The 24,739-nt window shown below is 59.5% G+C and overlaps 1 protein-coding gene across 6 annotated transcripts; it reads left to right on the top strand.

Moving 5' to 3' along the window:
- The first annotated feature begins 283 nt into the window (after positions 1 to 283).
- Positions 284 to 24,602, top strand: KIF19 (kinesin family member 19). 6 transcript variants are annotated; one of them, XM_007185614.2, is made up of 20 exons: positions 284 to 397; positions 2,123 to 2,203; positions 11,370 to 11,480; positions 12,111 to 12,198; positions 12,519 to 12,655; positions 13,735 to 13,860; positions 14,224 to 14,418; positions 15,803 to 15,949; positions 17,346 to 17,468; positions 18,717 to 18,882; positions 19,559 to 19,733; positions 19,842 to 20,040; positions 20,632 to 20,902; positions 21,000 to 21,121; positions 21,591 to 21,724; positions 21,979 to 22,084; positions 22,249 to 22,345; positions 22,990 to 23,387; positions 23,600 to 23,759; positions 23,992 to 24,602. In XM_007185614.2, exons 1-20 carry the CDS (start codon positions 359 to 361, stop codon positions 24,120 to 24,122), a joined length of 3,006 nt encoding a protein of 1,001 aa, XP_007185676.2. In that variant the 5' UTR covers positions 284 to 358; the 3' UTR covers positions 24,123 to 24,602. The 6 variants fall into 6 exon arrangements, with proteins under 6 accessions (XP_007185676.2, XP_057391196.1, XP_057391197.1 ...); XM_057535213.1 differs by having other exon boundaries at positions 21,952 to 22,084; XM_057535214.1 differs by having other exon boundaries at positions 23,600 to 24,117.
- Positions 24,603 to 24,739: the final 137 nt, after the last annotated feature.

The raw sequence follows: 24,739 nt of genomic DNA, 5'->3' as shown, positions 1-24,739 counted from the left end.
GCGGGGAGGCGGCGCCGAGAGCTACCAAACGGACGGACGCAGGGCCGCGCCGAAGGCCGGAGGGTCGCACGGGCGGACGCTCGCCGGGAAAGCGGAGCAGGCCAGGGCGCCTCCCCGGCGGAGGCGGCCACCCCTCGGCAGCAGCGCGGAGGGGCGGGGGCGCGGGAGGCGGGAGGCGCCGTCGGGGCCCTCCCCCGGCCCCGCCTCCCTGTCAGCGCCCTCGGCCGCGGGCGCGTCGTTGGTTTCGGGTTGTCAGGCAGCAGCGGCGCAGGCGAGGCTGCGAGGGAGCCGGCGGCGGTGGGGCTGCGGCTCGGCCATGACCGCTGTAGCGGCCTGAGCCCTTCCACCCGCCGCAAGCATGAAGGACAGCGGCGACTCCAAGGACCAGCAGCTCATGGTGAGACCCCGTCAACCTCCCCCTCCTCGACCCCATCCCTGGTCCCCCGATCCCACACTCGCGGGCGGCCTCCGGACCGTACTGCGTGCCCCCGCTAAGAGGACGCAGGGTCAGCAGCTGGGAGTGTCCAGGGCAACTTTCCCCGAGTCGTGCATGTCAGGAAGGAGGGCATCGTGGCCACCCTGCTAAGGCCTGGAAAGTTAGCCTGGCTTCAGTCCCACTCCCCCCTTTACACCTTCCCACCAGGGACCCCCCACCCCGCCACCTGTGCGGATGGGGCTCTGGAACAAGACTACTCTCTGATCCAGAAAAGCCAGGGGCAGGGAGGGCTTGACCTACCTGCCCGGGGAAGGAAGGTGGGAGTTTCCTGGTGAACCAGGGCATGCCAGCCCGGTGGCGTCAGGAGTTGAAAGGGTTTGGGGATCACAGGTAGGTAGACAAGAGCCCCCAGGTACCAGAGGAGCTGGTGGTACAGGGTTGAAGGTGGCTGGTTATTGGGTTGCAACACAGATGCTGCCCAAGTAAGGACTCTGAACATTTCAGAGAAGTGCTGGAAGCCACCAAGATGGCCCCTCAGAGCCCTGGGGACTGGGGCAGAGGAAGAGGTGTGAGTGGGGGGCACGGGAGACAGGTGGAGACAAAGACAGGTTTCTGATTATCAGTGGGGCCAGACTGAGTGATGGGGGGAAGACTCAGTGACCCCCAAGGCCAGTGCTTTCTCCCAGCCCCCTCCCCACCCCATAACTTCTGAGATCTGGGAAAGGGCCGCCATCACCAGCAGGTGGGTGGTAATGTAACTGGAGGATAATGCAGCCCCCAGAGACTCCCGCCTCTGTAGGGTGAGCTCGCTGCTCCGAAGACGAACCTCAGCCCCAGGCCCCCAAGCAAGCCCGGGGCTCTGGAACATCCTCTCTGGCAGTTTAGAATTGTCTCTTTGAAAATGGCTTGGCTTGGCTTGTGTGGTGCGTGCCCCTGGGGCAGGGATGGAGGGGCCTTCCCTGCCACCCGTGGAGTTTGGCTGAGGAGGCCGGTGTGGGCGGCCTGACAGGCAGTGAAGTGCTTCTGAGAGTGAAGGGTTCTTACCTGGCATGAGGGCCCGTTAGTTATACCCACACAGCCCCCCTGGTGCCCCCCAAGGGCAGCTATTTCCCCTTGATCAGTAGAAGAAGCAACTCCCCGTCTGGGGGGAGACCCAGGCCCAGGATGAAGACCCACCATCTCTCTCTGGCGGGAGGATAGAGGAAGGTGGGAGCCTCCGATGGCACTGTCCCCAGGTGGGAATGCAGTCACAGGTTGTCCGCATGAGGAGGGGATGTCCCCTGGGCCCCCCGTCCCACCTCCCGCCCACATCATTCACAGACGCACAGACAGGCTGCGCCACTGCTAAGGGCTCCAAGTTCAAAGCCCAGGGGAGCTGCAGGTGCTTAATTTGGGGTGTGACTGATGCAGCCTGGAGGAGCAGACAGCTCTCTCCCTGGGGCACGGGCTCCTGGGAAGTTCATAGACTCAGACAGAGCCCACACTCTGTGGACCTGGTACCCTCGACCTAGATGGTAGTCTTGAGCCACTGAGTTTTCCTTAAGATAAACCAGGCTTGGATGGCTGAACAGAGAGGAACCCATGGGGCTGGTCCAGGGGAGGATTCCTGGGGTCCTCTCATCCTTCTCTCTGCGGCCCCGCACAGCCCTCTCCATCTAATCCCAGGGGTCTGGCCTTCCCTCCCAGGTGGCGCTCCGGGTCCGGCCCATCAGCGTGGCGGAGCTGGAAGAAGGAGCCACCCTCATCGCCCATAAAGTAGACGAGCAGGTACATGGGGCTGTGGCTGGGAGCTGTAGGGCAGGGCAGAGGTCTGCTCACACCTGGTGGGGGCAGAAAGGGCCCTTCCTCTACCCTCTGAACTCTTGTCTGTACTATTGACTACATCATCAAGGAAACCACAGTCCTTCTTCTAGGAAGCCTCCCTAGATTGATCCAAGGAGAGCTAAAAGCTTCCCTGGTCTGGGGGGGAGGGGGAGCTTGATCCCCTCCCTCCAGCCCTGAAAAAATTCACACACCTTCCGTGTACCCATGACTTGACTTCCCCACCTTAATGGGTCTGCTACCCATAGAGCACTTGTTCATAGGGTCTAGAGCTAATGCTCACCTCCAGACTGTTCATGTTTTGCAAAGTCTTTGGATGTCTATTTGCTCTCTTGGTTCTCCTGTCAACATGATGAGGTGGGCAGGGCAAGCCCCACCTCCGTTTACACAGGAGACAAGAAATATTTATCAAGTACCCACAACACGCTGGGGACAGTGCCAGGAGCCGGGAAACCACAGTGAACAGAAGAGACCCTGTCCTCCCTCCGTTGCCAGTGCAGGGAGATGAGACTTAAATGAAAGAATTGAATCATGAACATATGAGTTTGTAGCCAACAAGGGCTGCAAAGAAATGCGTGGAGATATGAGAATAAGAGGGAACTTGACCTCGTCCCAGAGGTCAGGGAGGGCTTCCTTGAGAAAAGGTGCTTGAGCTGAAACAGGAAGGATGAAGAAGAGGTCATTAGGAGTGTGCTGAAGGGAGAAATTTCAACCAGAGGGACTTGCATGTGCAAAGGCCTTGTGGTGAGAAGGATTGTGATACACTTGGGTAACTGAGAAAAGACCAGCATGGTTCAAGCCAGAGAGAGAAGGGGCGAGAGGAATGAGATAAGGTTGGCGGCGTGGGCAGGAGCCAGGCCGTACACTCTGTAGACCACGGCCAGGATGGTTTTTGGGGTAGGCAGTTGAGGACTCAGGTTTGGGGTGGGGATGGGCACAGTGGTGGGGGCAGGCTTGGTCCCTGGGTAGAAGCATCATGGTGATATGGCCTCTGGGGACCCCGAGAGCAACCCCTTGCCTCTGCTCTGTGGCTGCTGCTAGCTTCTCCTGAGCGCCCCAGGCCCATCAAGGTGGCGGGACGTGCTAGGGGGTCAGAGGAGTCGGGGTGGCCCAGTGCATTGCAGAGAGAGGCGTAAAGTGGGCACCTGCTGGCCTTGAGCCTGGCAGGCTGGACTCACGAAGCCCAAGGGCCATGGTAAGCAGACCGTAGGTGGACAAAGCCTGCGATGCCTGCCTGCCTCGGGGCCCCTGGGGGCAAGTGCTCACCCGTCCCAGCCTCTTCCTTCAGCCCCAGTGAGCTGTGGCCACAACAGAGCTGGGTGGTACCAGCCTCCTGGTTTCTCTTCCTCTGTGCCCTCCTGGAAAAGGGTAGCCTTCCTCAAAGACCTGAAGGAAGGCAGGGGAGGGCTGGGAAGAGCCCATCTAAAGGCCCGGTGGGAGCAGGACGAAGGCACACAGCAGCCGTGTAGCGTAGGTTCCATCTTTTACCCGCTGTGTGGCCTGGGCCACGTTGCTTCCAGAAGCCCCAGTTGCCCCCTCTGTAAGTGGGGACGCTAATCATAATGCCTCCTCTGGAGGATCTTCAGCCGCAAATGCGTGCACGGTGCTTCCCCAGGGCCTGGTACCCAGTAGGCATTTAACAGCTGTGAGTTATCGTCTATAAGTGACTGAGAGTGCCCAGGGCTGCTGGATTGGCTGATGAGAGGGGCCAGCCATGAACGGCCAGAGAACTCGAGAGGAGAAACCCCCTGCCAGGCAAGGCCACTCCCTGTTTTTCCAACTTGTCCCCAAGGATATCAGGTCCTCAGAGGTGGGACAATGATGATCTCTCTCTGGGCTGCTCCTGGCTCCCAGCCGGAGTGGGGGCTGATAGATACTAACTGATGCTGATGGAAACGCTCTGGCCCAGGGCACAGCCCATTGTGTGCCCACGCACAGCAAACACTGGCTCCTTTCTGTCCCTGCCAGAGGAGAGGGAGGCCGAGCTGCGCCTCCGAGACGGTCCCAAGGGCTGGGCAGTCCCAACGGGGCTGCTCCTTTGTCAGCTTAGACATGGAGAGAGTGGTCTGAGCAGCGTGGGCTCAGGGCTCTCAACACAGACTCCAGGCCCTGCAGGGAGAATGCTAAGCTTCTGGCCCCCGGCATCTTCTCTCCCTGCTGGATTCAAAGATGCACTTGCCTGGGACTTCCTTGGTCCAGCGGTTAAGACTCTGCACTTCCACGGCAGGGGGCCCAGGTTCGATCCCTGGTCGGGGAACTAAGATCCCGCGTGGGATTCTGCATGGTGTGGCCAAAGAAAACAAAACAAAAACCCCAAAGATACATTTGCCTGGGCTGCAGTTTGGGAGAAACCACAACAAATGGCAGGCTGGGAACCTCCGAAAAACCAGCCGCCGCTCAAGTGCTCCGTCCCTCTGACCAGTAAGGTGAAGTCCAAAAAGTAAAATGGATAGCCTCGCCCTCTGGCTAGGCCCTGCCCCCTGACCTCCATCCTTCTCTGGTGACCCCCATGGCTTCTCTGTGGCCCAGGCCTCCTGGGCTTGCATCACTGTCCCTGAGGGAGGCTGGGGGCTGCAGGCCTGGCCAGACTCACTGATGGGCCAGCTGCCCGGTGGGCTGGCAGGGTGAGTTTGGGAGCATCCCCAGGACAACACGGCCTTCGAGTCTTTTCCCAGCAAAGGTGCAGCTGGGCCCAAGCATCCTACACAGCACCCGGCCTCCGCTAAAGAGGCGTCTGCTTGGGAAGCGGATCTGCCCTTTACCCGGATGCCTCCGTTGCTCCCTTGGGATGCCACTGATGACCACAAGGTGTAGGGGCGGCCTGAGAGGTCGCTGGGCCCAGAAGTTCCAGAACAAGCAGCTCCCTTCACCCCACAGAGCCCACAGCCTGCTGTTCCTCCCCCCAGCCTTCCAGACCATGTTTGTCCACAGGATTTAAGTCACCTGACCATATGCATAATCCCACAATTAGCCTTTATCTGCTCAAAGCCCAACTGTCACCCCCCGCCCCGCCCCGTGCCCCTGGGGTGCTGTCGGAGGAGCCAGAAGACAGTATGTTAAGAACCTGCTCCGCTGTTGGACTTCCCTGGTGGCGCAGTGGTTAAGAATCCACCTGCCAATGCAGGGGACACGGGTTCGAGCCCTGGTCCGGGAAGATCCCACGTGCCGTGGAGCAACTAAGCCTGTACGCCACAACTACTGAGCCTATGTGCCACAGCTACTGAAGCCCGCGCGCCTAGAGCCCGTGTTCCGCAACAAGAGAAGCCACCGCAATGAAAAGCCCACGCGCCGCAACAAAGACCCAACGCAGCCAAAAATAATTAATTAATTAATTAATTAAGAAAGAAAGAAAAAAAGAACTTGCTCGGCCCAGCCCAAGAGCTGTTGAGAGGATTAGAGGCAACCCTGTATGGGAGAGCTGTGCCGCGCAAGTGCAGGCTATCGTGAAAGATGAATAAAGTCTAAGGTGACAGATGCTGGGAGCAGCCCGGGCACCTTCAGCCCCACTCACCTGCCCGGGGGCGGAGCCCTCCCTGCACACTCACCACCTGGATGCTTCTTGGTTCTGTGGCCCCAAAGCAGGGTGACTGGGGGAGGATTCGAGAAATCTTTCCCTCCACCCTTAGCCACCACCCCGCCCATCTCCCCAGCCCTGTACCGGTCCCAGGAAACCACTTTCCGTCTCTATAGATTCGCCTGTTCTGGACGGTTTGTAGAAATGGAATCATACAATATGTGGTCCTTCATGTCTGGCTTGTTTCACTGAGCATAAGGTTTTCGAGGTTCATCCACGTCGTAAGACCTTCCCCGGCGGTCCAGTGGTGAGGACTCCACGCTTCCAGTGCAGGGGGTGGGGCTTTGATCCCTGGCTAGGGCACTAAGATCCCACATGCCACGGGGTGCAGCCAAAAATTAAAAAAAAAAAAAGGCTGCATCCACCTTGTAGCCTGGGTTCGAACTTTATTCCTTTTCGTGGCTGGATACTATTCCATGCTATGGTTACTCTGCATTTAGTTGACCCATTCATCAGTTGATGGGCATTTGGGTTGTTTCCTACCTTTTGGCTATTATGAATAATGCTGCCAGGATGCAAGGATTCTTATACTGAGTGCCTGAATGGGTACAAGGCAAGAGTGCAGGTTAAAAAGGCAGATCTGTGGGCCCAGTTCCCCAGAGATTTTCATTCAGTGAATCTGGGTAGTGCCTGGGAATCTGTATTTTACGAACTCCCAGGGCGACACTGATGAAGGCATCTGTAGACCCATGAGAGATGTAGCCCTAGACGATCTTGGTCATACCTCCTCTCACCCAAGGCCTCAGGGTCCTCAGATTCTTGTAGGCAGTTGGGGACCTGGCCAGGACATCAGCCAGGTGTGACTCTGTCCTGAGCAGCCAGCTGGGCCTTGGTGGCTTTATGAGCTCAGCGTTCTGGTCTTTTCCATCTAGCCTGAAGGCTGTCAGGGCCCAGGAACACCCTTCCTGAGACCAAAATCTCCTTTCTTGAGTACCCACAGGATGGTACTTTTACAACTAGAACTATGAGCAGCCATGAATTTTCCTTCTTAAAGAAAAAGCAAACAAAAATCTAGAAACAGCCTTACAGGGGTGATAGCCACCTGGAATCAGGCTTTTGTTTTGCTGTGTCCTGTTTACACCCTGAGAATACAGGAGCTATGGACTCAGCTCCCAGGACTGGAAATGATGTCTCCTAGGCTGGGGCCTTCCCAGATGCCCGTTCTCTGCTGGGGCTTCCTGAGTAGGCGAGGAGTGCTGGCACGATGTCTTCTCTCAAGGCTACGGCCTTGTTGGTCCTCCCAGACTTCCAATTGGGAAGCACTTGAGGCCCAGAGAGGCGGTGCAGTTTTCCCGAGGTCACACAGCAGTATGGAGCCAGAACCCAATTTGCACATCCCCTTCCCCGGAGATCTTCGCTGCCAGTTTGGAGGCTTGAGGAGGAATAGTCTAGGTCAGAGGCTTTCAACTGGGGGCGATTTTGCTCCCCGGGGGACGTTCGGCAATGTCACAACTGGGAGGAGGCCGTGCCATGGCCTCCAGTGGGTAGAGGCCCGGGCTGCTGCTAAACGTCCTACAACACACCGGACAGTACCTGATAACAATGATCCAGCCCAAAGTGTCAATAGTGCCAAGACTGTGAAACCCTGGTCTCAGTTTAGCCGTTTGGAGGCCAGAGAGAAGCGGTTAAAACTGCAAAGCCGATCAAAGCCCAGCAGCTTAGCGGTGTGCAGCAGGAAGAACTCCCGACACACTTTGTTCACGGTATTGCTCACCTAGGAGACGCTGGAGAGGAGCCTGGTCCCTAATGGGGACACAGGCTATGGATGACACCCTCCCCCGAGCCTGAGGCCCCCTACTTCCCTTGCGGGTCTTCGGTTTCCGGGCCCAAAGCTAGAACCGTGGAAAGGTCACAGTCGGCATTGAATGAAAAACAGGTCTGGAGGTTGAGGCAGTGGGGGCAGGGAGAGGTCAAGCCCAGGGGCCTCTGCTGAGCTAGGAGGCCTGGACCAGTGGGGACAGAGCCCTGCCGTGCGCCACCCAACTTCCCCACTCCCGGCCCTGCCTCCCACCCTCCTGCCAGCATCGGGAGGGCCCTGTGTGTCCTGTGTGGTCAACGTGCCCCTTGAAATCTCCCAGAGTCAGGTGCCCAGCATGCCACAGGCATGAACATTTAAGATGCAGAGGGGCTTCCCTGGTGGCGCAGTGGTTATGAATCCGCCTGCCAAGGCAGGGGACACGGCTTCGAGCCCTGGTCCAGGAAGATCCCACATGTTGCGGAGCAACTAAGCCTGCGCGCCACAACTACTGAGCCCGCAAGCCACAACTACTGAAGCCCGTGCGCCTAGAGCCCGTGCTCCGCAACAAGAGAGGCCACCGCAACGAGAGTGGCCCCCACTCGCTGCAACTAGAGAAAGCCCGCACGCAGCAATGAAGACCCAACGCAGCCAAAAATAAAATTAATTAATTAATTTAAAAAATAATAAGATGCAGGGAATTGTGAAAGAGAGCTCCCAGACTAGCCCACCCCCTCAGGGCTGAGGGAGGAGCCCGCCTCCAGTAGTGTATCACTTTGTAAGGCTGCTGGAACCAAGTACCACAGACTGGGGGGCTTAAACAACAGAAATATGTTCGTTCACAGTTCTGTGGCCAGAAGTCTGAAGGGCTGGCTCCTTCTGAGGCTGCAAAGGAGAATTTGTTCCAGGCCTCTGTCCTCGGCGTGCAGATGGCCATCTTCTCCCTGCGTCTCTTCCCATCATCTTCCTGCCACGCGTGTCTGTGTCCAAATTTCCCCTTTTTATAAGGACACCACCAGTCCTTATAAAGGGACCGCATCCTAACTTAACCGATTGTAGCTGCAACAACCCTCTTTTTAAATAAGGTCAAATTCTGAGGGACTGGGGGATTGGACTTTAATATTTGAATTTGGGGAGGACACAGTTCAACCAGGACAGGCCCCAGGAAGGCAGCTGTTGGTCCAGAGGCAGGGACGGGAGGCCTGGCGGTTAGGAGCCTGGGTTCTGGAACCCAACAGCTCTGAATCCAACCAGCTCTGTACTTGGCAGTGCCGCTTTTGGGTACCAGTCTGACTCCTCACGATAATCCTGAGATGATACAAGTGCCTACTCTAAGCTGTTGGGGAAAATGAGGAAGCGCGTGCAAAGCACTTAGCACTGCGTGTGGCACATTCAAAGCTCCCTCCGTGCAGCTTTACTGAGAAAACATTCCTTGGGCAGATGCTGGGTGCCAGCCTAGGTGACATTTAGGACGTACAGGAGCCTCCCAGAGCTGGGGGAGCATGTGCTCACAGAGGGGCCCCGACGTCTCCTTCTGTGGCCATCTCGGGTCTGTGCTCTCGAGATTCCTGGCAGAGAAGACAGGAGGAAAAATCCCTGCCTTTCTCACAAGAAACGCCAGTGATTCTGAGGCCGTCTGCCCACAGCCTGCCTCTCACCTCGCGGCCTTGCTAGTGCTTTTCCCTCGTCTGCTTTCCTCACCTCACATACCTCAGCCAACTCTTACTCATCCTTTAAGACTCAGTGCTGGGGACTTCCCTGGTGGCGCAGTGGTTAAGAATCCGCCTGCCAGTGCAGGGGATACGGGTTCGAGCCCTGGTCTGGGAAGATCCCACATGCTGCGGAGCAACTAAGCCCATGCACCACAACTACTGAGCCTGTGCTCTGGAGCCTGCGAGCCACAACTACTGAAGCCTGTGCATCTAGAGCCCGTGCTCTGCAACAGGAGAAGCCACTGCAATGAGCAGCCCAAGCACCACAACGAAGAGTAGCTCCCACTCGCCACAAATAGAGAAAGCCTATATGCAGCAACAAAGACCCAACGCAGCCAAAAATAAATACATAAACTTAAAAAAAAAAAAAAGAAAAAGACTCAGTGCTGGCGCCACCTCTTCCAGGAAGCCCTCCTGCAGGGGAAAACCTGGATCACAGATCACATGCCCCTCCTCTATGCTCTGATTGCCTCCTGGAGCCCGGCGCTTGTTATTACAATGATCTGTTCCCCACTCCACTGTGATGTCAGAGGCAGGAAACCACATTTCATTTTCTCTGTCCCCTCGGGGGCCCCGCTTAATGCCTGGTACAGAGGAGGTGCCCCGCAGTCGTGGTCGCCCCGCCTGAACTCCCTGTGCTGCTCCCTGTGGGCCCACAGCGCCCCACCCCACCCCAGCCCTCCGGGGCTCAGCTCCATTCACCTGGCTGAGGGGCACAAGGGCTCCATTGTATGCCAGAGTGGACCAGGATGGGGGTGGTGCTGTGAAGGGTGGGGCGCGGGCTGGGGCCCAGACAGATGGAGGCCCAGACAAAGCCCTCTTTAAGGGGGGATCGTAGCAGGCGTGCTGACAATGTCCTGATTCAGGAGCCTGGATGTCAAAAGAACCAAATGCCGTTGGTGCCATGAACTTGGCAGTGCCCGGAGGTCATTTGAAGGTGATCAGTGGGTGACGGGCATCAGTGCACACAGCTCACCCTCTCCCGCATCAAAGGTCCCTAGAGGGTGGCCCGCAGGCCGCTGGCGCTGCCGGTATGCACAGGAGTTCTGGCACCGAGGGTGAGAGCTGTACATCTGGTCAAGTTCCATCGCGTTCCACTGGGACCCACACCTGGGGACTTGTGGGCGGGTGTATCTTCATTTGGGTCTGAAACTTGATCAGGGCTCCTGCTGCTGGCGTTAGGGCCCGAGCCAGGAACTGGATCCTGAGACAAGCTTACAGGGCACTGGGGCTGAAGCCCTGAGGTGGTAGCTGGGGACAGGTGGGCACCTCAGGTACAGCCGCAGGCCCCGACACCCTGCACTCAGCTCACCATGGCCACCCAGCCTCTGGCAGGCTGTGAGGGGGCCTCAGTCAGTGGCCTCGTTCTTTCCCTGCACAAAGCCCAGCCCCGCCCGTCTGGAGCATCCCCTCTACTGGCTTACCTGGAATCCCATCTGATTGGATAAGACCTCTGGGTGAGGGTCCCGGGTCAGGCCTCCTAGGGAGCTGTCTTACCTCCTCCTTCTTCCCTCTTCCATTGAGAATCCCAGAAGGGGGCCCCGCTGGGACCCCAGGGGTCTTAGGCCAGTTTAGACGCAGTGAGCACAGGTGTGGAGCTACTGGGAGGAGTCTGGTGGGAGCTTCAAGGCTGTGGTCCTCCCGGCACTGGGCCTCCTGAATCCTGTTGCTGGACAGGGGTGCACCCACAGGGACCCATGTGGATCTCCCAGGTCCACGGAGCTGGGCCGGGCTCCCAAGTCAGCCTCCTCTGTCAATCAGCTCCATCTGCCCCTCATGCCTTGTCTGCTCTCAAGTCCTCTCCTCTCTGGGCTGTCACTGGCCCTGACTCCCCTGCTGACCCAGGAAAGGAGCTCCATCACTGTCTCTGCGACCTTGGGTGGCTCTAGGACAGCCCATCCCCCTCAGTGCCTTGTCCTCTGTCAGGACTCAGTTTACCTCCTTGGCCCCAGCGTTCCTGGACACAGAGCATCGTCCCCACTCCTTCCCATGTGCTGAGTGAGGAGGGGTGAGGTCAGTGGTCAGTGTTGACATTGGTATGGGCCTGGGGCTCCCGGGTGACCACCAGCCTCCCCTCGGGTACCTTTGCAGATGGTGGTTCTTATGGACCCAATGGAAGACCCCGACGACATCCTGCGGGCGCATCGCTCCCGGGAGAAGTCCTACCTATTCGACATGGCCTTTGACTTCACTGCCACCCAGGTGAGGGACGCCTGGGCCCAGGGACACACAAGATCCTCTCTCTGCCCTTTGACCCCCTCGGGAGGGAGTCCTTAGGGGACCCTGCCACCGACCCTCAGCCTTCCTTCCATCACTTGCTCTCTCCCCACACATGCAAGTGTGCGTGCGCCTGCGTGGTGCACTCAGAGCCTCCTGCGTGGACACACACCCCGGTCAGCACACAGATGCCACCCTACACGGGGACCCACACAGCACACCCCACAGGTGGCCCCTATGGGAGCTGGAGGAGAGTGCTTGAAGCCCATGTGGTGCTGGGAGGCGAGCTTCGGGAAGCTGACACCCTCCCAGGGACCCCCGTCTTGCCCATCTGCCGGATGCTCCCAGTGGCAGGTGTAATGCGTCCTCGGGGCTGGGGGCTGGGAGCCGGCTGTGGGGGGAGGCGTCTCAGGTGTCCTGAGCTCTCTTTCGGGCTGGCATCCCCCCATGGGGTGAAAGCAGAGACATCCATCCCCCACTTCCCACCCCCACTTCTCTGGGGCCGAGGGCTCCAGGGACAGAAGCTGCGTCTGTTGGGAGCCAGGATGTGCCCGTGGGCCTGTGTGCTCTGCCCTGCCTGTGCCCGGGCCCTGACGGCTCTCCTCTTTCCTGCAGGAGATGGTGTATCAGGCCACCACCAAGAGCCTCATTGAAGGCGTCATCTCAGGCTACAATGCCACTGTCTTTGCCTATGGGCCCACAGGTGAGGGGGAGCCCAGCCCACGGAGAGGACTGTATGCCCTGCTTGTCCCCTCTGAGAATCAAGCCCCCTTGCCCTCCACCGCCGAGCTAGTCTGGCCCCAACCGGAGCAGGATCCGCGGATGTGGCTGATTAAAACCACCCTCCCCCAGGGCCCTTTGGACCCAGAGCCCCATCCCCAGCCAAGGATGCCATCTTCTCCCCTTCCCCCCACCTCCCTGGCCATCTGGGAGAGTCCAGCCTTGAGGACAGACCCAGGTTTGCCAGGAGCCCCTGCGCTCCCGGCCGCTGCCCTGCTCACCCACCCCCCTGCTCTGCCCCAGGCTGCGGGAAAACCTACACCATGCTGGGCACAGACCATGAGCCCGGCATCTACGTTCGGACCCTCAATGACCTCTTCTGTGCCATTGAGGAGACCAGCAGCGACATGGAATATGAGGTGTCCATGTCCTACCTGGAGGTGGGTCCTCCCTCCACCCTGTCCTGTGGGCTAGGACAAGAGGTCCATAGGACCGGGCTGGCCCACCTCCCTGGGGCCAGGTCACGGGGCAGTTTCCTGGGGTGCTTGTCACTGCTGCTCTCCCATGTGCATATGGTTGGCCTCACTTTATAAAAACTGAGGCTCAGAGAGGTTAGGCAACTAGATCGAGGTCACACAGTAAGTGAGGGAGCAGGGATTCAAACTCAGGACCCCAGGGCTTTAAAGCCGAGCCGTGCCCGTTGTGCCACACTCCAAAGTAGCCTTGTCGCTGAGCACAGACCTCAGCCATCCTCCCAGACGCCATCCTCCTGGGCACACTCCTGAAAGCCAACCCTGTCTGCCCTGCCAGGCTACCTGCAGGCACTCGGTGTATATAGGTACAGGTGGGAACTGCACATACACGGACAGGCTGGGACCTGCCAGCCTTCGCTATCTTGCCACAGCCTCTGATGCCCACCTGTATGAGTGCTACCACCAGGCAATGAGGGGTCAGCAGGGGTGGCCGTGGGGGAGGCGCACACAGAGGTCAGAAGAGGCAGGAGAGCCAGTGGGCTAGACGCCATCTGGCTCCTGGCCTCTCCGGCTCCCTCCGGGAGCTGATAATCTCCTGGGTGACAGCTCAGGAAGGGCAGCGAGACATTGCTGCCAGCAGCTGCTCCAGCCAGCGTGGTGTTGACTCAGCCAGCAAGATGCACTTTGGGGGCCTGCGAGGTGGGAGCAGGTGAAGGTAGAGTATGGGTTGCCTAGAAACAAATAGGGCTCGGCCATGGGTCAGGTCCCATCCCCTGTCCCGTGCCTGGCCAGCCTGCAGAGGGAGTTCCACTTGGTTCTGATGCCTTCTGTACCCTTGGCTCTGGCAGCCCGATGTTTCCCTCTGGATGCTGAAGCCCCCTATGCCCACCCCATAGAAAGGAAGGGGTCTCTCTCCTTAGCCAGGGTCTCCTTGAGAGGAGCCTGGAGCTCTCGGGAGGGACGGAGAACCTGGCCATCGCCTGAACCTCCTGCCCTTGGCCTCCCATTAACATCTGTCCCCTGCCCCTCCCAACCTGGCCCATCAGATCTACAATGAGATGATCCGGGACCTGCTGAACCCTGCCCTGGGGTACCTGGAGCTGAGGGAGGACTCCAAAGGGGTGATCCAGGTGGCCGGGATCACCGAGGTCTCCACCATCAACGCCAAAGAGGCGAGTCTTGCGTAGCCAGCGGGCAGTAGGGAGGGCCACTAACCTCCCGGGGGGCTGGGCAGGAGGGGGCTGGGCCCTGCAGCCAGGGAGCAGCTGCCCACTCAGCTGGGCTGGGGCTAGGGCTGGGGCTGGGGCAGACACAGAGAATCCTGGATGACACGCCCCCAGCCACGCCGACGCTGGGGGCTGACCAGGCAACCAGCCTCCCAGTTTACAGACAGACCCTGACCTCCCAGGCCCCGCAGCACACAGGGGGCCGACCCACCCCTGCCTGGACCCCTTCCCAACCTCTCAGATGCAGGACGTGGGAGCATCCCCACGGGTCCCCAGGAGTGGCCTCCCTCCCCCGTCCCACCCACCCAGATCATGCAGCTGCTGATGAAGGGGAACCGGCAGAGGACCCAGGAGCCCACGGCCGCCAACCAGACGTCCTCCCGCTCCCACGCCGTGCTCCAGGTGGCCGTGCGCCAGCGCAGCCGGGTCAAGAGCGTCCTGCAGGAGGTGCGGCAGGGCCGCCTGTTCATGATTGACCTGGCTGGCTCGGAGCGGGCCTCCCAGGTGAGGCTAGCTCCCCGTGGGGCTGGGGAGGAAGCTTGGGGGGCAGGGCAGGGATGCTGGCCGCCCAGCTCCCCAAGGGGTGGGGGTGGGGACTGTCCCAGGGAGGGCGGGGATGAGGGGCATCCCGAGGGGAAGGGACTGAGGAATGTCTCCGATGAGCAAGAAGGATGGGGAGGGCGGACCCTGGGGAAGCGCTCAAGGGCTGTTTGTGGGAAGGGGCCTGGGAGTGTGGGGATTTCTCCAGGGAAGGAGACAGTGGCTGCCCCAGAGGGGGGCGGAAACAGGCAAGAGAATGAATGGGCCCAATGAGGAGCTGGGGCAGGGGGGAAACAAAGTCCCCTAACTGGGGGCACCCTGGGCAGAGCCTGGGAGGGGGCCCTTGCCAACCACATCGGGGAGAGAAAAAGGTCCATCATCCATTTCTCAGCATTTGTCCCCCATCACTAAGCCCTGTCCGCCTGGCCCTGCGCCTGGGCCCGGGCCCCCTCCTGCGGGCAAACTTGGAGGTTTCACAGTCACGTGAGTGCTGGTGCTGGGTGATGTCACCGTTAGCACTGAAGCAAATGCAAGGGACAGGACAGCGCCAGGGAGATGTAACAGGGCTTCGTGTTTGAACGTGTGGGGTTGGTTTAAATGGGGTGGGGTTGGAGAAACACACCCCTCTCTTCCAGTAAAGGCCTGAGGGCTTCCTGGAGGAGGAGTACAGGGGAGCAGCCAGCTCCCCATGGGGGGAGAGGGTGTGCCCCGCGGCCACCGGAGTGAGTGGCTCCCAGCTTCACCAGGCTGGCCAAAGACGTCTCCCGAGGGCGGCTGTAGGCAGAGCCTCCTGGGACTTGACACTGTCCTGCTCTCACACCCACTCACATACACCTCAACCCATTTCCTCACTCACAGACTTTCTTATACACATATACATGCTGTCACATATACACATGCAATTCACACACACTCACTCCCCCCCTCCACACACACACACAAACTTCCCTCTTCCCTCCCTGAAGCCTGGCGCACCCTCTAGAGCCGTGTGCCCGTGGCCACACCTGTTGCCATGCCCGTGGCCGGGCCGGCTCTCAGCTGAGCTGCCTGGGAAGCCACGACCCACCTCCATCGCATTCTCGGCGCTGCCTTAGCTGTGCCGCGGGGCTAGCCCCGGGGGGGGACGAAGTGCCAGGGTCTCAGCCCTCCTCAGAAGCCTCTTGTCCCCCACTCTTGTTCAGAGGCCTTTGGGTTCTCTGACCTTCTCGAATGCCCTCCGTGACCCCCGGACAGAGGGTGGGACCAGGCCCTCAGCATCTCTCCCTTGCAGGGCCCCGGGGGAGAGGGAGGGGTTTACAACTCAGGATGGCCCCGGGGTAGGGAGTCACGCCCACTGCTCGCCCCCCAGACACAGAACCGTGGGCAGCGCATGAAAGAGGGGGCCCACATCAATCGCTCGCTGCTGGCCCTGGGCAACTGCATCAACGCACTGAGCGACAAGAACAGCAACAAGTACATCAACTATCGTGACAGCAAGCTCACCCGGCTCCTGAAGGTACCAACTGCCGCGGGCCCAGTGCCTGGGCACCCAGGGTGGGGCTGCCAGCGTCACAAAGAAAGATACAGGACGCCCGGCTGCATGTGAATTTCAAATAAACAAAATCTGTTTGGGTATAAGTATGTCCCATGCCATCTTTGGGACATACTTATACTAAAAAACAAAAAACAAAAACTCACTTGTTATTTATCCAAAATTCAGATTTCACTGGGTGTCTTGTATGTTATCTGGTGACTCTCACCAAAAACTGGGCAGCAGGGAGGGAAAAGGGCTGCATCTGACCCCCCACCCCAGGGCTGTGGGTCTAGGGGAACTGGGGGTCGTCTGGATTTGGGGGTTCAGGTGGTCAGTCAGCATCATGGCTCCCAGAGGCTGCTGTTGGGAGGCCCCGCTCCTGGCTGGGCTCTGTGTTCGGTGCCTTAGCACCCCCTTCCCAGTTCCTCTCATCTTGTCAGCGAGTCTGAGTTAGAGGATTACTATTTCCATTTGCAGATGAGGAAACCGAGGCACTAAGAGGCTAAGTAACCTTCCCAAGGCCTCACACTAGTAAGTGCTGGATGTAGGGTCCCAGCAGAGGTCTGTCTGGGCTGATAGCAGAGCTGCAGGTGACTTAATGCTCGCTGGCCATCGGCCTGCCTGCATCACTGCACTTACAGCCTGGGAGGTAGGACAGTTAATTACTGCCACCCTTGAAACCCAAGGAAGCTGAGGATTAGAGAGGTGATGGAGCTTGCTTGAAGTCGCCCAGCTGGTAACTGCCGCAGCCAAGGGCTTTGTCTCCCCCAAAGCCCGCAGCCCCGCTGTGCATTCTCTCTCTGTCCAGGAGGGCACGGCAAGCCCAGGGCAAGGGAGGCGGAGGCCACAGGCCAAATTCAACCTTCATACAGAGGTCCCCATCACCCCCCTCACTGCAGCCAAGACAACAGTGCCACCAGCAGTCGGATGAAGGGGGACCTGGGAAGCCAGAGGGGATGGGGAAGGGGCCCAGGGCCCCCAGGGGCTCTTCCCCCTCTGGTTCCCAGCCAACCAGGGCCGCTGCCTTTCCTCCTTCTCATGTATGAGGGGAGGAGAAGGGAAGCCCGGAGACCCTGACCTGGATACTTGAAATTTTCTAACATGAACTTTGGAGAAGAAGCTGGAAGAGGGAAGAAGGGGGGACGGCAGAGGAGGAGGGGAGAGTCCTGTGATGCTCGGCACCAGCACCTGTGAGAGTGTGTGCGTGTGTGTGTGTGTGTGTGCGCGTATGTGCGTGTGTGTGAGTGTGAGAGAGAGAGAGAGGGAAACGCACACACACACACGCACACACCACGAGGGCATCACGAACAGCCTGGCAGGAGCAGCGTGCAGGAAGGCAGGGCCCTGCTGACCGCAGCCTGCCCTTGTCCCCATCCAGGATTCCCTGGGGGGAAACAGCCGCACGGTGATGATCGCCCACATCAGCCCAGCGAGCAGTGCCTTTGAGGAATCCCGGAACACCCTGACCTACGCTGGCCGGGCCAAGAACATCAAGACCAGGGTGAGGGACCCCTGGTCTGTCCCCCAGGGCCCGCCTTCCTGGGCCAAGATTCAAGCCCCTGGACTGATTCCAGGCCCTGCCACCACACCCCACATTCTCTGGAACCAGCCACCATTGCGCCGGCCCCATTCCCCAGTCCAATGTCACCCCTGTGCCCTCCCCTGTTGCCGGCGGGAAGCCCACAGCCCCTGAGAATCCCCTTCTTCTTGTTCAAGGTCTGTGCTCCCCCAGCCCCACATCCCCTTCCATCTTCCCGTTTTCGTCTTCAGATAACTCATTCAGATGTTTACCTTTCCAAAGCCCCTAATCCGAATAGTCATAATAGAGGTGACCGTTACTACGCACTTATGCCGGGCCCTTTATCAAATCAACTCATCTGATCCTCCAATGAGGCAGGCGTTATTTCTGTCCCCATTTCACAGCTGAGGAAAATGAGGCTGCAGGGAGTTAAGTGACCTCCCAGTCCCAGGGCAGTGGTGACGCTGAGACTAGAGCTGTGTCTGCCTGTTTTCCAAGCCCACGTTCTCACCCTCTCTGGTGAACGCGTGAGAATCCTTGCTATGTGTTAGGACGTTTGTTTCCACCCGTGTGGGTCGAGGGGTGGGAATTCTAAGGCAGAATTTCATGAACATTCTCCCAACACTACAATTCGCCAGCCATTGTCCCAGGCACTTTATGTTTTATCCCAACCCTCAAGGAACTTAATGATGGGAGGAGACAGGTAATAATAATACTCTGAATTGACAGTTCAGAATATTATTAACAGCAGGAAATGATGCCAGCGATCGGGGATGGGGGTGCTGGTGGGATCCCATGTAGCTCTTTGGAGACTGTGAGAGGGAAACAAGGATGGGGAGGAAATTGAGGAAGAGAGGGAGCAGTTAGGGTAGAGGTTCCAAAGGCAGGAAGAAGGTGGTGTCGGTGGTGGGAGTGGGGCAAGTAGGATGGTTCCTCGGCTGGAGCAGAAATGTTCCTGATGGAGCAGTGAGTCACAAGAAAATCTAGAGAGAGTGGTGGGGGAATCAGGGCATTCCCCCAAGCAGTAGGGAGCCATTGAAGGTTAAGCAGGGAAGGCAGCACTTTAGGAGTTTGCCTCCGGCGGAGACACGTAGTGTTGAGAGGTTGTAGGATCAGAGGCCAGGAGTCCATTACTGTCAGGAAGATTAGGGGTAAGAAAGAGAAAAGAGGAACCCGCAGGCAGGCCCCGGCGTGCAGGTGACTGTACCTGCTCCCCTCGCATCCCCACAGGTGAAGCAGAACCTGCTCAACGTCTCCTACCACATTGCGCAGTACACCAGCATCATTGCCGACCTGCGGGGCGAGATCCAGAGGCTCAAGTGCAAGATCGACGAGCAGGGTGGGCGGGACCAGGCCCACGGCCGGCTGGAGCGGGGCGACATCTGTCACATCCAAGGTGTGTGTGGGGGTCTGTGTTAGTGGGAGCCCGTCTCCCGAAGCCCATCCAGGCCGTCTCAAATTGCTCAGGGGTCAGGCAGGGCTGGGTTCAAAGCTAGACGCAGATTCTTTCTGGCTGAGTAGCCTTGGGCTAGTCATCGACCACTCTGAGCCTTCAGTCCTTCAATTGTCAAATGGAATCATGATCTCTGCTTCAGAGACTCGACCTGAGGATTAGGTGGTATCACACGAGTGAGTGGCACGTGGGCATTTAGCTGTGTGGGGCGTCACTCTCGGGGCCGCAGTGCAGAGCTCCGAGACTGTGCCTGGCATCACCAGAAGGGATACGGTGCTCACACATTTTCTGTATTTGCTATGATGATTTTCCAACAGATGGCAGTAAAGTGTCTAAAGGGCACCTTTTATTAGTTGACGGAAAGGTGCTCTAAAGGCTGGCGGCGGAAGCCCAGTTCATACAGAGAAGCTGGGAATCACCTTTGGGTCAGAGCCTGAAGACTCAGTGCGGAAGTGGGATGTGGGAGGGGTGTGGTAATCCAGGAGGTCTTTCTGGAGGAGGTGCTTGTACAGGAAGTCATTTGAGAAGAAAGAGAGGGGAGGGCCCCAGGTAGCCTAGACTTTCCTGGCCTGACCCTTCCTCCTCCACTGACCTCCCCCACCTGCTGTTCAACGGCCAGCCAAGGTCCAACTGCACAGCGAGAAGGGTGAGCGGGCTGAGATGGGACCGCTGCGGGAGCAGCTTATCAGCGCCTTCCAGGAGCAGATGGACGTGCGGAGACACCTGCTGGAGCTGGAGAACCACGCCATGGAGGTGCAGATCGACACCTCCCGCCACCTGCTCACCATTGCAGGGTAAGCACCCCCCACCCCCCGGGACAGGGGCTGGGAGCTGGAGATGCATGCTGTGCCTCCCACCGTGGCCTGAATCCCGGGTCTCCCTCGGGGGTGGGGCTGCGGCAGCTGGGAGCACGAGAAGTCGCGCAGGGCACTCAAGTGGAGGGAGGAGCAGCGCAAGGAGTCCTACACCAAGGACGACAGTGAGAAGGACTCGGACACAGGTGATGACCAGCCAGACATCCTGGAGCCCCCCGAGGTGGCCTCCGCCCGGGAGAGCATCGCTGCCCTGATGGGAGAGCAGAAGAAGCTGCGAAAGCACAAGGTGCCTGGGGTCTGGGGGGCTGGGAGGGTGGGTTTGAGAGGCCCCAGCAGGAAGGGGCTGGGGGAGGCTTGTGGGAGGAACCAGAGCTGGGAGCTCAGGCCACAAATCCCCTGTGACCTTACTAAACTCCTTCACCTCTTTGTGCCTCTCCTACCCATCTGTAAAATGGGAGTAGTCAGCCCTAGTAGGGTTGTTGGGAAGATTAAACAAATGCCTTTCACATGCCAAGGACTCAAAAAATGGTAGCCAATATCATAATTAGGATTTTCCAGATCTCTGCCCTCTGTTCTGGAGCATATCCTCGCCAGGGGGTTTCAGGGTACCATGAGCCCTGAGGGCATCAGCTGGGCTGGGGCTCAGCAGATCCACGGAGCTGGTTCCAGGGATGGGTTGTGGTCAGGACGGCAAGAAGGTAGGCACAGAGGGGCCACTCAGGAGCAGCCCTGGGTTGCAAGGCCCGAGATGCAGCTTCGAGGGTGGGCCTCAGAATGGGGTTTCGGCCGGGAGCCCACAGTCCGGGGACTGGAGGGGCGGGGACAGGCTCAGCGGCGGGCGAGAGCCCGCCTGGCGCTGACCTCGCTTGGTCCCCAGCTGACGCTGGAGCAGCGCTGCCGAGAGCTGCGCGCGCGCGGCCGGCGCCTAGAGGAGACGCTGCCGCGGCGCATCGGCTCCGAGGAGCAGCGCGAGGTGCTCAGCCTGCTGTGCCGCGTGCACGAGCTCGAGGTGGAGAACACCGAGATGCAGTCGCACGCGCTGCTCCGCGACGGCGCGCTCCGCCACCGCCGCGAGGCCCTGCGCCGCCTGGAGCAGCACCGCAGCCTCTGCGACGAGATCATCCAGGGCCAGCGGCAGATCATCGACGGTAGGGCCCGCGGCCCGCGCGTCCGAGCCACCCACGGGCCCCATCGACCCGCGGAGGGCCCGAGGGCACGCGCTGAGCCCTGCCCCTCCCCCGGCAGACTACAACTTGGCCGTCCCGCAGCACCTGGAGGAGCTGTACGAAGTGTACCTGCGCGAGCAGGAGGAGGGCAGCCTGGAGCGGGCCACCATCATGGACCGCGTGGCCTCTAGGGCCCTGCAGGTGGGCGCCTCGGGCCTGAGCATGCGCATATGTGCTAAGGGAGGGGCCGATGCCCAGGGCAGTGCGTGCAGGTCGTCGGCATGGCGGTGGGACCAGGCTGGTTGGTCCCCAGGGAGTTGACTCCTTCCTTCTTATCCCACCCAAAGGCTTGCCAAGCCTGAGTAAGCTTCCTTTCTCGGCGTATTCTTCTCTGACACTTGTCCCCGCCCAGGGTCTGAGGGTCAGGTTTGGCTATCTGAGATATGACAAATGGCCCCAGACGCCCTCCCAGGAGACCAGGCCACCAGGCAGTGCCACGGGGGATGCCTAGCATACCACAGCTTGTCCCTGGGGACCCAGAACAAGCCCACTGCCCTCTGGGGCTCCCAGCCCATATTACAGCCCCAGACACCCTGTGTGCCTTTGTCACCCTGCGCTGCTACCTGGCCCAGGACCAAGCCTTCTGACTGCCCCTTCTCCCCCTCCCCAGGACAGCTCTTTGCCCAAAATTAGCAGAGCAGGAACCTTGCTGACCCCAGAGTCTGACCCAGAGAGCGTGAAGACGCTGAGCTCCGAAGCCCAGCTCCTACAAAGCAGCTTCCTGCCTCCGATCAGCACAGAGAGGTGAGACCAGGGACCACTTCCTGCCAGCCCTTCCTGCCTGAGCCACCACAGGCTGTGTCCCAGAGATGCCAGCCCAGATTAGGGCTTCCTGGGGAGGATGGAGCGGGAACGACAGGGGGGAGGTGGCACAGGTCTGGAGCCAGGACTTTTGGGTCCTCTCGCCCTTTACATAACAGCTCCCCCCTAGGGTGGGGGTGGCACTGCAGTGGGACCAGCCTGGTCAACAGATGCCCATCCTCCTCCGCCAACCTCAGTGAAGCCAACCACGTGCTCAAGGCCAGTTCCGGGGCCTGGCAGGTGAAGAGCTCCTCTGTGCCCACCCCACCCCCTATCCTGATTGGCAGCCTGGTGACGCAGGAGGTGAGCACTGGGAACCGCTGGCCCGATGGGCTCCTCTGCTGCAGGTGGGAGTACCAGGGTGGACACCCAGTGGTTGGGATGCAGCCTTTCCAAAACAGCCCCCTGGGGACATAGGGTCCCTGCTGTGTCCAGTGGCTTCTCTTCCCAACCAATTCGTCTCACAGGCCCCCACTCAGGACAGCCTGGGCAGCCTGAGCGGCCGGATCAACTCCTCCCCTGACAGCAGTGAGAACCTGTCAGAGATCCCTTTGTCCTGCAAAGGTGTGCCCCCTGCCCACCCTGTCAGCCTGAGCCTGGCATCGTCTAAACTGCTCAGATCACCCAGCCCAGAGCCCCTTCCTTCCCTCTGCACTGCTAAATACACCCATGCGTCGGCTGCTGACCGTTCTAGAAAGAAAGGCACCAGTGCCCAGAGAGGATTAACGACCTGCTCTGTCCACACAAAGCTGGGGGCACAATCAGAAACCAGAATGGGGAACACATGGCACTTAGGATCATGGCCCACCTTTCCACTCAGAAATAATTGTAATAGCAAATATAGACCGAATCCCTACCCCCTGGCCATAGGCTATGCCCATTATCTCAGTTACTCCTCATAGCCTGGGACTTCCCTGGAGGTCTAGTGGTTAAGACTCTGCGCTTCCACTGCAGGGGGCATGGGTTCGATCCCTGGTCGGGGAACTAAGGCTCGGCCAAAAAAAAAAAAAAAAAATCCTCACAACCCAATGGGGCTAGTTTTACCATCCCCAGTTTACAGATGAAAGTAAGGCTCAGAAACTTGCCCAAAGTTTCTTAAACAGCAAGCAAGGGGGCATGCTTTGGCAGAGAAGGGGTGTTGGAGGCGCAGGAGGGGGAGGAATATGTGGCCTTGATCCCGGGTTGGGTGCTCCTTTGTCCCGCCGCAGAGAGGAAGGAGATCCTGACGGGCACCAAGTGCATCTCGGTGAAGGCTGCCCGGCGGCGCTCTCGGGCCCTGGGCGCCGAGGGGCGCCACCTGCTGGCACCCAGCATGGAGCGCAGCAGCCTGTGCCTGCACTCGCTGAGCGAGGCTGGCGAGGCGCGGCCACCCGGCCTGCTGGCCTGCAAGCGGCCACCCAGCCCCACGCTGCAGCACGCTGCCAGTGAGGACAACCTGTCCAGCAGCACGGGTGAGGCCCCGTCCCGGGCAGTCGAGCATCGCGGCGATGGCCCTGGGCCCCGGCTGCGTGGCCAGAAGAAAAGCCAGGGCAAGAAACGGGAGGAGTTGCTGGAGGCAAAGAGGAGGAAGCGGAGGTCCCAGTCCTTTGAGGTCACAGGGCAAGGGGTGAGTCCAGGGGCAAGGATTGGGGGGTCTGGGCCCCTGCCTTGCTGGTGGGGCTCTGAGGGCTGGATTGCTCCAGCGGCCCCAGGGTACCCCTAGCCGTGCACCACCCTTCATGCCGTATCCCCCCAAGCTGGCATAGCAGCTGGGGCAGACCCCTGTATCAGATCCCCACGCACCTCCCACCTCACCTCACTGCTCTCCAACCAACACAGCTCTCCCACCCCAAGACACACGTCCTGGGGCCCCGTCCCGTGCAGAGCATCTCGGACCACAGGGTGCGAGTGTGCGGGCACCCAGCCCCTGGTACCCGGCATCTGGGAAAGGTCACCCTGCCTATGGCCAAGGTCAAACTCCCTCCAAGCCAGAACACAGGTCAGTACCAGCAAAGGAGGGAATGGGAGGGGAGCGCTTGGTCAGCCCAGGGAGGAAGCATGTTGAGCTCCCTGCCCTATGGCTGCCCCTTGCTGGAAACAGGGTTCTTGAAGAATATTTGTGGGACTGGCACCTTGGGGTTGTGCCCCTAGGGAGTTCAAAGCCACTGGGTGATCAGAGGGGATGGAGAGGCATTCCTAAAGCTCTGCTCGTGGCCCTTCCCGTGTTGCAGGCCCTGGGGACTCCTCACTCCTCGCTGTCCCCGCCAACCCAGCTGGTGTTTCCCAACGGGCTACCCGGGGGCCCCGCCCACCCCATGGCACAAGCACCCATGGCAAAGATGGACGCTTCCGACATAACTGAGGGGCCCTGCCTGGAACCGGCCCTCCTGCCCCCAAGACTGAATGGGGTGTAGCAGGAAATGGGAGATGGAGGCCGGGCAGATGGGGGTGACCTGGGAGCAGGAGCTCAGCATCTCAGAAGGCTGGGGCTCCTGAGACCCAGGAACGGTGAGGGTGCCTGCCCAGCACTTCCGTGCTTTCGGTGCCACTGGGAAAGGGAGGTGAGCCCAGGAGGCACGGCCGGGATGGCAGGGCTCCCTGGCCTCCCAGCCCTGGACAGAAAACCCTGCTGCCAAAACCCTGTTCTGAGACCTGTGGCCCGACTTGGCCTCAGAAATGGGGGGGAGGGAACTGTTAATGGGACAGCTCCTGGGCCCACATCTGGGGCAGGAGCGTTCACATACTGTGGTTGGGGTCGGGGAGGGAATCTGGTTTTGTTACTTAGCAGTGGCTTCCACCCCCAAGCCCCCTTTCTAACAATAAAATCCCATTTGAGTCTTGATGGTTGTGTTGGAAACTAGACCTTGTCTGAAATGTGGGGTGGCCATGACTGATTAAGATTCAACCCAACTCCCCACCACCACCAACCCCCCCCCCCCCGTGCCCTCTGGCAGGTTGTACAGCACCAACCTACAAACA

The sequence above is a fragment of the Balaenoptera acutorostrata genome, chromosome 20, assembly GCF_949987535.1.
Source record: "Balaenoptera acutorostrata chromosome 20, mBalAcu1.1, whole genome shotgun sequence".
In the NCBI taxonomy this organism is placed as follows: domain Eukaryota; kingdom Metazoa; phylum Chordata; class Mammalia; order Artiodactyla; family Balaenopteridae; genus Balaenoptera; species Balaenoptera acutorostrata.
Note: the sequence above shows the minus strand (reverse complement) of the source record. Positions and strands in the feature narration are given on the sequence as shown.